The following is a 12,300-nucleotide window of genomic DNA, read 5'->3' as shown; positions in this document are numbered from 1 at the left end:
AAAAGCACACACACACACACACACACACACACACACACACACACACACACAGAGGCACATACACACTTGAGGTCAGTCACATTGGCATTTTTGCTCCACCTTTTGGTTTAAAGTTAACTGAGCGACATGTTTTCATTTTGTCATGCTATCTGTGATTTCATTTTCAACACAAACTGATGATATTTTCAGGTCACATTCAGCAGGAACCCACTTGTTGCAGGAGAACTGTGTGAGTGGGCCACTGGGTGAGGGGTGACAGGGGTGTGCAGGGTGTCCAACAGGGGGGGCTTCACGGAGGGAGCTTTAGGGGGGGCTATTTGAGGACAATGTGACTGAAGGGCCTCTCACTCTCTTTCCTTTACCACAGCTCATACTGTCTTCAGCCTGCTCTCTGAGAGGGAGGGAGGACACACTGGCTCTTTTGTATGACCTATAAGACAGAGCACCCTTTCCTCCCTCCTTCTCTTTCCCTCTCGCTGTAATCAGTGGGCCCTATCCTTCTGTGTAATGTGCACCTGCTAAGTCTTTAAGACAGCACATTCACATACACACAACAACAACAACTTTGGAAAGGAGGAGGAAAAAGTTCTGGATGTCATTGTTTTATCCACATTGCTCCTTCATAACTGAGGATAAATTATAAAAACAGGTTGTGAATGAAAGATTTCTCTCCCTCTGTTTCTCCCTCTCTCTTTCTGCCAGACTAAACAGAAGTTCCCACTCCATTTCTTTCTTTCAGTCTTTATTTATGCACATAATTATTATGTGGATTTGAGAAAGAGAGAGGGAATAATAAAAGGAAAGGGGGGGGGGGGGGGTTCTGGAGTAGAAGCAGTCTCACCCCTTTTGGAAAGCTGCTATTCAAAAAGCGTTTGAAGTTTCTCATTTCACACCATTAGGACAGAAATAAATATCCCATGGCCACTGGTTTGCTACTGCTGGGATTAGAGGGTTTGGGACTGGATTGATAAAAATATTATCATAGTCACAAGAAGTCTGTGTTTGTAAGTTTCCTTTTACTGCACAGTCAAATTTAAAAATGGAACTAAAGGACTCTTTTCTAAATGAGAACTAACAACTAAAGGCTCCAGTTTAGATACTTTTGTAAAGCCATTCCATATAGCACTGCTGAGAAAGTTAGAGGCTTGTCCTGGGATATTTGACCAATTTAGAACATTACAAAATATGCTCAACAAAACTCCCAGGTCCTTTTCCCTCAAATATTTTAAGCTTCTGCTTTATTTCCAATAAAAACTTAAATTTCTGTCTTGAAAAACAAAAAAAGACATATTGAAATATAAGCATCTAAAATTTCATTAAATTTACAACTACATAATTCATCCATTTAAAATATGAAAAATAAGGGGTTAAACTTTATATAAAACTATGCAATCAGAAAAAAAAAGTTTGATCTTTTTCCATATTTCTTTGCTGCTATGAGACCCCAAAGGTTTAAAAGCCACAATGACAACAGTATCAGTGGCAGCAAATTAATTTAGGAAACACAATAATATATGCACATTGGTGATATATGTTTTTCACATTTAGTTATTTTATTGTTGTTCTTTCTTTTTTGATTGTACACATATATATTTAGAGAGTTTATACTAGGTATGCTTTAAAGCACCATACTTCCTAGCTGTTTAGGTAGATATATAAACTCCAACCTAAAGGTAAGAAAAAAAGGGCAAAATATAAGACTTGTTTGTCTAACACAGCTAGACATGGGATCACAGAATCTGTGGGTAAAAAATGTAAAATCAGACAATTCGAGCTAGCACCACTAGTTTTAAGACCTCCCCGCCTTTTACAGTCCTTATGTCTGTGCTGGTTGTACATTTTAAGCTGTGTTGAGTTAACCAGACACAGAGTATTTACAACTTAACTGATAAATATTAGGAATGTGACCAATTCAAAGTTTAAAAAACAAGAAAAAGCTCAGAGAAAATCATCTCAATTGAGTATAATCTTGACATGGCTAGACAGAAGATCAGAGTGAACATGTTCTGAATGTGGTGACAGGAGTGAGGTGCATCAACCTTCAGCTGACCCTGCACAATAACGTTCACACATATGTGTGTTTGTTGTGGTTGAGTTATCACACACAGCTTTTATATATCCCCCTTCATTTTCTAAATCAAAATAGGCTAAACCAGGCCAGGGTACAAGATCCCTTCTGTCAACTGTGACTGTTTGCACACGGTGAATACATTAACACCTCAGAATCCATCAGAATCTGCTAAAAGCTCCAGTGACACAAATATTCATCTTTTCTGCCAAAAGATTTTTAGAAATCAGTCAAAATATACCTGTACAACCTCATGGTCTGATCCAAAGAAAAGGTTCTGTCTCATCCTGAGCAGGTATCTGTCATCTGTATCAATGCTTTGATAAATATCCCTTAATAGTATTTCCATAACTGGGCCACTTGGTTATGTAAGTGATGCCATGAGTTTCATGAATATGTAAGAAGAAAGTCACAAAGAAGAGGTTCCCTGCAGACTGTAGAAATAGGTCCACGCTGCTGCAGAGAACTCATGTTAGAGTCTTGAAAGATAGACCCCCCAAGGTTTAGCTTATCAACATACTGTAGGAGTGAACTTATATGTTTGCATGTGGGGAAAGGGAAAGTTTTCATTATTTATACCCTGCAGTACGGCAGCTGTGCAGCACAGATTGGGAATTACAGTAAGACAGGAGGCAGAGAAGGAGGAACTGTAACAGACAACAAAATCACAGATGACAGACGAGGGACAAGAAGGGACAGAGAGAAAATATAGCTTAGCTTTTCTATCTTTCTGTCTCTCTGAGTGACAGAAAGAAATCAAAAAAACTCATCATGATATTACCAAAGTGTCTATTGCAAATCCAACAAAAATGCTAGGAATTTTAAAAACATAAATTATGACCAGACATAGGGACTGACTTGTGTTGTGGCCCTCTATCCTGCATATAAACTAAGTGATGTAAAGTAGTGCTATTTCTGCTTGAATATCTAAAAGTTAAAAACTAAGATTTACAGAGATTAAAATATGTGTCTTAGTCAATTTTACATTCATTCCTTTGGTTTTCCTTCAACAAGGCTGCTGCTATATACTACCAGGACTCTCCACTTTAATCCAGACTGGTCACATGAAAAATATCCTTTTGAACCCCGTGTGCAAGATTGGTAGGTGAAACTAACTGGAGTCCCAGACAGGATAAAGAAAAACTCATATCACGGAATGAAAATCCCCCTTAAGTGTAGCGTCTCTATGGTCCTGTTTCTTGTGAGTATGCATTCACATGAGTGGATATAAGTGTGTGTATATGTCTCTGCAGGCATAACTGTGTCAAATGGCAGTGAATCTGACCATGAGTGAAGAAGTTTGGCTTTCCTGAGCTGTGAGACTCCAAACCGCTGAGAGGATTTCCACAGCAGAGAAGAGAAGTGCTGGCTGAGGGAGTCCATTACGGCCACACTTCACCAACTAACATTAACGCACGTTTTCTACACCATTCATTATTCATCACTCCCTGCTGCCTTCCGCAGCCCAAACTCAGACCCTTTCCTTGAGAGCTGCAGAACGGAAGTACATTTGGTTTCATTTCAAACAGATTTGACCCAGGAGTCAGGATCAAAGCTCAAAACTCAGTGCATATGATGTCCTTAATGAGCTGCTTTACATATCTTCAGTACATGCTTGATATGTTTCTAGGTCCAGTTATCTTTGCATAGCTTGCATGATCTTCTGTTACTGAGAAAGTAAATGTGGCCTTTGCTTTGATATATTTTTCCATATTATATCAGGATGTAAACACAGATGGAGCACACCAGACTTTCTTTGCATTGGTTGATGAAAATCCCCCTTAAGCAGATGAAAAGACGCCTGAAAAGCAGTCCTGCAAAAACTGTTTTTAGCAACTCTTGTATTACACTGGGCTCCCATTTCTTACTAATATAAGCCACGCCTACTGGCTTACACTCAAAAATGATGAAGAATAAAAAACAAATTTATAAAAATAAAAGTAACATTTTTTTTGATGGAGCAAGGTGTGATTAAAAAAAAAGGAATATCTGCCACTGTGATATGGCAGAGGAGGAGTGTCAACGATAATAAATAAAAACATAGTAGGAAGCTTTAAAGAAGGCACACAGCTGCTGAGAACAGAAAATTAATGTCATGCTACAGGTGAGTTGACATTTTTATGGTATTTTTCATGATAACTGTCCAGGTTCAAGTCCATTCCAGACTAAATCACTCCTTCCTGGGACATCAGCATCTGTCTGTCTGTGACCTTGAGGAGTGTCACCCCCACCTCCCCCCTAGCCCCTCCCTCTTTGTGTTCACAAACACACAAATACACACACACACATATACACAATAAATGAAGCAACAGCACATTTCGACTTGGTCACAGGATTAAGAGTGGAAATGCACATGCTAAATGTGTGTAATGCCACTGAACTTGCCTTTCAAGCTCTGAGAGCACATTCCACTGTATTTACACCGAAACACCGAAGGGGGGGGAGAGGGGGTGTTGGAAGTACAGCAGGTGTAAGTAGATTTGGATATGCTTTTCAAAAGGTTTCCAACCAAACTTACTTAGACTCCTGAAAATGTGTAAGGTGTGCTAGCATCGCACATTCGTTCCCACTTTCACCTTCAACTGGTTTTATTTGAAAAGCAAATCCCTAAGAATACCAAGTAACCTATGTTACAATCACCCTCTCCAGTGCACCTGCACGTTTTCCTGAGTAATTGTGTTAACGTTACGCAATGATTATAGCTTTGCTGCACGGTCAGAAAACAGAAAAGCACATCATTGCTCCGATCACAGCTTACACCTCATCTAGTCAACTTTCCCGACATCACGGAATGTGGGAGGCATGCGTGCACCGAGCCCGACAACTCGCTCCCGTCTGTAATATCGGAATGCCATGCAACAAGGGAAAATTAAATGTGATTAATTTCCTACCTGCACTTACGACGCCGAACAGCTCACCTGCTCCATGCAGGGCGAGGGCGCACGAACATCAAATGTGGAGCTCCGTTTAGTACCTTCAAACCTCGGTCCAGTATCGGCACGGAGACACAAATTACCCCTTTACAGCTTCAAGTTCCCCCTAACAGAGAAAGCCTCTCATTGATACAACGCCACGTTTGGAACGCGCGCCACCGTGCGGCCATTGACAGCGCGCAACGCAACAGGTGCAAAGACCGAGGAGGACAGTGATGAAAACACGTAGGTGCAATTATGACCTTTGTGACCTCACGGGGTAGTTCATATATGTCCCTATACAGTAAGACAATGGAGCCTTCTTGCTTTCTATCTGTGTGTAAACAGCATTAAAAAGGGACACTCTTTTAACTCTATTAAAATTAATTCAGGCAGACATCACAAGTTTTTACTGGTCAAAGTTTAGTACTAACTTCCAATTTGACATAAACTTGTGTTTACAATTTTTTTCTCCCTTCTCAGAAATTAATACTTAAAATTATAATCCTATCACTCCTGAAGTTTGGTGAAGATCTCAAACGCAGAATGGTTATCACACATGTATTTTTTTTTTTTTTAAATGTTTCTTTGAGTGTCAAAATGAGTTTACTGCAAGTAGAGGTTTTTCAAAGGGTTACATAAAAGTATCATTGCATTAAATGAAGTTTAAAGTGTGCTAAAAGTATTTGTATCAGAATTATAACTTTTATTATCAGAAGTAATAATAACTTTTTTTCAATTAATGCTGAATACAACAATGTAAACAAATTTGTACAACAATGAATAACGTGAATTTATTTATTTATTTATTTATTTATTTATTTATTTATTTATTTATTTACTTATTTATTAAACACCCCTTAAAATGCATTCATGAAGACTGCTGAATGAAACCAGTAGGTGGTGTCATTTCTCCAGGAGTCATTGCATATCTGCGTTGGTATGTGCAGTTTCCGGTACATCAGTATCCCGGCAAAATAAATCATGTGGATACTGAGCTTTTGCTTTCAAAATAAAAGCATGGGATTTTTATCCACAAAGGGTAATAGATTTGGAAAATGAAAAGCTTTTTTGAAACATCTGAAAATCTGTACTCAGATTAAAATTAAACAAAATAGTCACAATAATGCACAACTGAAACTGGCCCTTGTCTGAGACAAAAATGAAGAGTTGCATGTTATCATTTCATTGCAAACACCAGTTTTATCTATAATGTAATGCCATGAAGACATTTCTGACTTATCCATCTCTATTTGGTTCTTGCATCGTAAAAATATCCGATTTTATTTAACCAACCCCAATTTGCTGATAAGTAGATGATTTTACTTAATCTTTACAATTCTATTATTTTATATTATTTTGAAACATCCAGGATGTTGTGTTGTTTCTCGGGACGCCTTGACAAAGGGACCACCGGCTAAAGATGACAACACTGAGATCTAGTTAATAATCAACAAAATTTGTATGGGATTACGCTCACATTAATCTGTTAGGATGGCGGAGGAGAACCAGAGAAAAACTGTGATCCGTACAGAGTCCATTGTGTCCGGTGAGTCTTATCGAAAGCTTATTTCAGCCATTTCTGTTAGCACGTCATCCTCACATCTGATGCAGATTTGCCCAAACAATGACATGAATGATTAGGCTTATGCACAAAAATGTAAAATTATCCTGTAGACATTATATAAAGTAACTCGTAATATGTGATAAAAAATAATCTAACAATTTTGGAATAAACCTCACAGTAACCCATGTGATTGTTAAATTTTCATGTGCCTGTGTTTGACATCATTCTTTATTTTTTCTTGCAGACTCTTCAATGGCAGTACCAATTTCCCCACATGAATCTTAAAAGGTAAGTAGGTGTGTCAGACCTGCTTTTAATAGGTTTGGTTCTTATTACCAGAATATAAACACATCTACTTACACTTGGAGGCATTGCTAACAGCATCAGGGCAGCCCCACATGGCCACTGCTCGCTTCCCCGGACAGAGTGTGGATGTGGCTGCCATCAACTTGACACTTCTAGGTATGGGGAGACCTGTGTGTGTCAATGGGACACCGTGGATCCTCTACCTGCTGGAGGAGTGTGTGGATAATGTTTGGGAGTATTGCAGCGTGGTGATAGGATTGGTGTCCATGTTCTGTTTTCTGCTGTCTACTTTGCCGTAAGTGAAGAAACTGATTTCTTCAATCTTAATCAACTCTAAACAAATCTCTGTGCTCAAGTGCATTTGTGCAGTTTGTGATTTCAATGATCCTCTGATTTTATCCCTCTGTGTCTGTTTTAGGCAGGTGTATGAGGCCTACAGAAATGGCAAAGTGGAAGAAGCCATGTCTTTTGGCTTTCTTATCTTCCTCTTCAGTGGAGACCTGACAAGCTTTGCAGGTTGCTATCTCACCAACCAGCTACCTATCCAGGTAAACAAACAAGCACAAACTTGCTCTGAAGGACCACCAGTTTCCTTTATAAGCTGACTGTCAGGATTGTGAACTTGATTGTTGAGTTGTTTGTCCCTCACAGGTCTCAGTTGTAGTATTTTTAAGCAACACGTCAGTAGCAATATCTTGTATTTTGAGAAAAAAAGTGAAATCTTTCTCTCCATATCCCTTGGGCAGGTTGTCACGGTGGTGTTCTACATCTTTACTGACCTGATACTCATCTCCCAGTTCCTCTACTACAAGATAAAGAACAGTTCCAGCAGCAGTAAGTAACTGTTCAGTTTAGATTTAACGACTTTAAGAAATGAAAGTTTGGTGTCGCTGTCGGCTGCTCTGTGGATTTGTCTCTCTTAGATTATTTTTGATACAAGTAAACATCAAATTGCATTTGTTGCACTTTTCAAACATGTCAAAACAATAAATGAAACTGAGGATTGACTGTCGGCTCATGCTAATAGTCGGATTATATTTTTGCATGCATTCACTCTTTGTTCTTTCTTTGATCTTATGTGTGTGCCTAGAGAGCCCCATGTTGAAGTGGCTGTGCCTCACGTGGTGTGGCGCTGCTACCGTAATTCTCATGGCTTTACCTAAACTCCTGATGGACAACAGTACAACTGTGGACACTCAGGTAGGTAGAAAGTGTCCTGCATTTTATGTCTGTTTATGGGTGTACCTATGTGCTATGATCACAGTCATATAGCAGGTGTGTTTTTCCTGATAGATGAAAGCAAAAAATTAAATCACTAACATTTAAATTCAATCAAACTTCACAACAAAGAGAAAGCTTTGCTCACTGATCAAAATTTCCTTGCATTCAGTGACGTCTCCTGAGAAACTGTTCAAGTCCAGTTCTCTGGCTCTGTTGTTAAAACAGGATTTCTTATTTCATATCCCCAAACACCTCACAACCTCAATCCTACATAGTGCCTTTTATTTGGCACACAAACCAATATCAGGCTAAAGTTCCTGGTTTTGAAAGTGGGATTCAAGCATTGTAGTATTGGGCAGGTAACAAACCAACTCTTCATTTGACCTTTTTAAAAACAGATAAAAGGTTAAAAAAAAAAAAACTGTTGTGTTTCATCGGCTTTAAGGTCATTCATTGGCTTTTGAAGTCTTTATTTATTCAGAAATATCTATTTCAGGAGGCATTCACACAAAGTGCTAACATGCTATGCTAACTTAGCACAGACTGTATTTGGTTAGTTTAGTAACACTAGAACAAACATTAATAAAAACTAAGTCAGAAGCCACTTATCATACTCCATACTCCTGATAGTGCAACCATCTAATCTCCAGTAAATATTGACAATATACTTGTTCATTTGTTGATTGTAGTTGTCCAATGTATTTGTTGTCCAAAGTATTAGTTGTTCAAACATTTTGACCATGAAGCCTCTCTTTCCTTTGCCAGAGTCCTTCTCTATCTGGATCAGTGGAAATCACTGGCTATGTATGTGGATACTTAGCATCTGTCTTCTACCTCTGCTCCCGCTTCCCCCAGCTTTATAAAAATGTAAGTCAGATGAAGGATCTGTTTCTTTTTCTGTCTGAAATCTGGTTTCACATGTAATTGATTGTATTTTGACAGGGGGCACTGTTCATAGAACGGATCCAAGGGGGTCTGTGGAAGCTGTATCCAAAGCAAATCCATTAAGAGATGGATTTGTGTGTTTGTACACAAAGTATGTCTATAAATGAGAAGCAGACATTGAAGACAATGGTGCTGTTGTGCTGGAGACACATCTTTGACTCCAGCTATTAATCACTGGAGGGGATAATTTCAGTGTGCAAAGCATGCAAGAAAAAATCCTGGGCACTTACAAACACACACACACTTCTTAAACGCTAAAGTACGATTTGGCCTGTTGAAATTCCTACAGGTTCAGTTGAGCTTAGCTTTTTGGCAAAAAGCCCAGGAACATTTTCAATTCATCATCAAGTGCAGGAGTAACTCATCTAGTTATTTAGGATCAACAATCAACATCAGTTATATGATGGCAAACATATTGTCTAATTTTGTTTGGGTTAAGTCCATGTAGCAGTATGTGGAATGTACATTGCAGGTGTCTTATTATATTTATATGGTGAACATGTTGATATTTAAAAGTTACATAAGTCCTATGTGTGTCTTGTAGTAGTCTATTTTTGTTTGGATTACTGTAACAAAAACAAAGTTATTTGCAGTGCAAGGAACTGAAACTTGGTTTGTGGTTAACCTGGCCTTACCCTGTCTGTGGTTTTCGCATATTGCTCACAGGAAGAAGTGTTAACCACTCACAAGACAAACAATACTTACAGATCCAGTGTGTTTAATCTGTTTCTTTAATTTCTTATCCAATCTAGTTCCAGCGACAGTCCACGGAAGGCACCTCTTACCTGTTGTTTGCCCTGGCCATGATGGGTAATGGGACGTATGGGTTGAGTGTTGTTGTGGTCCTTCCTGCACTGACGGGTTCCAGACAGTCCTTTATCATCAAACACTTGGCATGGCTCATCGGCAGCCTGGGAGTCCTCATACTTGACTTCTTTGTATCCTTTAACTCACACTTTAACCCAAACAGCTTAATTTAGCAAGAAAAGAAAGATATGAGACACACTTTGCTAGTTTGTTTTACAATTGAGTTTTTATATTTTTGAGACGGATCTTTACAGGGGTTAACCGTTGCATTGCAAAGTCTGATTCCAGCTTTTTTGTGGTCATTACCATTACCATTACTTTTTATGAAAAAAAAAATGTATGTGTACCTTTATGTCTCATTGTGTTTCTTTGAGCCTTAACCTGGCTGTCCTAAGGTTATGCTCCAGTTCGTCATGTACAGGAAGAACAACTCTGCTAAAAGCACAAAACTGCTCAGCATCCCAGAGGTTGAGCCTCTTCTCTGTGAAGAAATGGAGCTGTCGGTGTTGTAGAGCACATCAGCATGGACCACTTAGTCCAGCCTGGACTGCACAGTTCGAAGTTTGTTTTTAATCAAACTGTGGGAACCAGCCAGTTTGGAGAAAACAATCAAGGTCTTGTGGGAATTACCAGCTGGAAATCGTAGTAAACTATTGTTTCTGATTGGTTACTGCGAAGCAGGCAGAACAATAAATTGAATTTCTTTGCTCGAATTTGGTTTGGGAAAAAGAAGCAGAAGCAAAAATATGTATAGAGTCAAATTACATTCCACAAAATGATCTTTGTGTCTCTCTTAAGGCAAGAAAGTGTTCTGCAAATATTTAGTGGTTATTGATGTCATTTGAAGAATTCTCACTATAATTTTTTTTTTCTTTTTCTCTTCTTTTCATGGATTTTTTTAAAAATATTTTTGGTCAGTTAGAGCAACCACACTTAGAAGAGAGAGTAAAGCCAGATGGTTTTCTACAAATCCAAGTGTCAAAGAAGAATTAAGTGCCTGTAAGATTTCTAGCAAGTACATATAGAATGCATTTTATGGGATACTTTTTTTCCAATCTGATTTGTTGTTCAAGTGAATTAAACATCAGCACTTGCAAAGGTATTCTTCTTCCACCTCTGAGACGTTCATTGACTTAAGGCCTCTTAAGGCCAGTTTCAGAGGGGTGTTGCATTTTTTTCTGATGTTCTTGGTCTTTGCTGCTCTTCTGAGAAAAAAAAAATAGTATGTGCCTTTTAGGACTAAACATGGTCTGCACTGTAAATCTATCATCGTTAAATGCAATTTTTATTCTGATTCAGATTTCCTAACTTTTGACAAGTTTATTTAAGATTTGTTTATTTTTTCGTATTTTTTCGCAGTTGCAGTTTTATGGCACCTTCATGACATTCAAAGACATTTCCTCAAGACAGCATAGCAGATCATCTCTAGATGTAGTAATGGGAGCATTCATAGGTTAATAGAATAGAGGACATGTTAAAGTTTGCAAGGTCAAAATTAGTTTTAGTTCTGTCACCAGGGTATAAACATAAGGCACTAAAATTTTCCAATACAAACAATCTTATTAAACCAAACCAAACAGAATAAATCTCAAGCTACACGAACTTCAAATATTTATTTATATCAGTAGTAAAAATAACTGCACTTCAACTTTGTGCCAAATGTAAAGCGTTATGTGTATGGTGCTGCTGTTGTTCAAACCAACCATCAGCTTGACCTAAGTACTTATCTTCAGATCTCTCTACCTCAGTATTGTGTGGATGTTATTTGTTTCTCCCTGTGTTTAGAAAGTCATTTATGTGATGCAATAATAGAGGTCAATGTAGATATTAGGGGGTCCCAGAAAATTCTTTTAAGATGTAAGTAATTGACTGAAATTATTTTTGGCTACAGTTAAAGATTTTGCTAAGTATTTTTGTATTTACTTTTGATCTCCTTTAATCCCCTTTCAGTTGTTCACAAGTATAAGACTGCTACCTTATTGCAAAACACTAAATTAAGAAACTTTATTGTCTATTTATTTCAAAACTGATGTTACTGTATAGTATTTATAGTGGCCCTCACTCCAATGGTTACACTGGTTGCTCTTTAAAGATCCTCACTTTCAAGCATTTATAGGAAACATAGCCACTTATTTTCTAGGTGTTCATTTTGGGTGGGGTATGTTTACTGAAATGTCTTAGAATATTAACTGTATGCAAAATATTTCCTGTAACCCTCTAAATTTATTAACAAAGCTTGAATAAACCTTGATCTCTGTTGGACAAGATAACTGTTTTTATGAAAATGAAAAAAGGTGGAAACATAATTCTTGATTTCAGAAATTTCGGTGGGAAATAAATTAACTGTTATTATTTACAGACAGGGCTTGACATTGATACTGGCCAACCGGCCAAATGTGGTTGGATTTCGGCAGTGGCTGGTAACACCGCCGCTCCCACTGGCCACTTTGGCGGGTTGAATTTTATCTCAAACA

The 12,300-nt window shown here is 38.1% G+C and overlaps 2 protein-coding genes across 5 annotated transcripts in view; one reads left to right on the top strand and one right to left on the bottom strand.

Annotated features, from left to right (window-relative positions):
* Positions 1-5,195, bottom strand: part of veph1 (ventricular zone expressed PH domain-containing 1) — an 84,876-nt gene extending 79,681 nt beyond the window's left edge. For both annotated transcript variants that reach the window (XM_074679310.1, XM_074679309.1), the window contains exon 1: positions 4,960-5,195. The gene's annotated coding sequence lies outside the window, so the exon portion shown is untranslated. The remainder of the gene's footprint in view (positions 1-4,959) is intronic.
* Positions 5,196-6,352: 1,157 nt separating this feature from the next.
* LOC141797690 (lysosomal amino acid transporter 1 homolog) lies at positions 6,353-12,300 on the top strand. 3 transcript variants are annotated; one of them, XM_074679314.1, is made up of 9 exons: positions 6,353-6,529; positions 6,792-6,835; positions 6,929-7,148; positions 7,272-7,401; positions 7,600-7,687; positions 7,944-8,053; positions 8,840-8,941; positions 9,772-9,957; positions 10,222-12,300. In XM_074679314.1, the coding sequence occupies exons 3-9, from the start codon at positions 6,946-6,948 to the stop codon at positions 10,336-10,338; spliced, it is 936 nt and encodes a 311-aa protein (XP_074535415.1). In that variant the 5' UTR covers positions 6,353-6,529; positions 6,792-6,835; positions 6,929-6,945; the 3' UTR covers positions 10,339-12,300. The 3 variants fall into 3 exon arrangements, with proteins under 3 accessions (XP_074535415.1, XP_074535414.1, XP_074535413.1); XM_074679313.1 differs by having other exon boundaries at positions 6,916-7,148; XM_074679312.1 differs by having other exon boundaries at positions 6,792-7,148.

The sequence above is a fragment of the Halichoeres trimaculatus genome, unplaced genomic scaffold (assembly GCF_033239565.1).
Source record: "Halichoeres trimaculatus isolate MK-OKI-2021-1 unplaced genomic scaffold, fHalTri1.1 fHalTri1_scaffold_9, whole genome shotgun sequence".
Taxonomy (NCBI): Eukaryota; Metazoa; Chordata; class Actinopteri; order Labriformes; family Labridae; genus Halichoeres; species Halichoeres trimaculatus.
The sequence above is the reverse complement of the archived record's forward strand: the minus strand, read 5'-3'. Positions and strand labels throughout refer to the sequence as shown.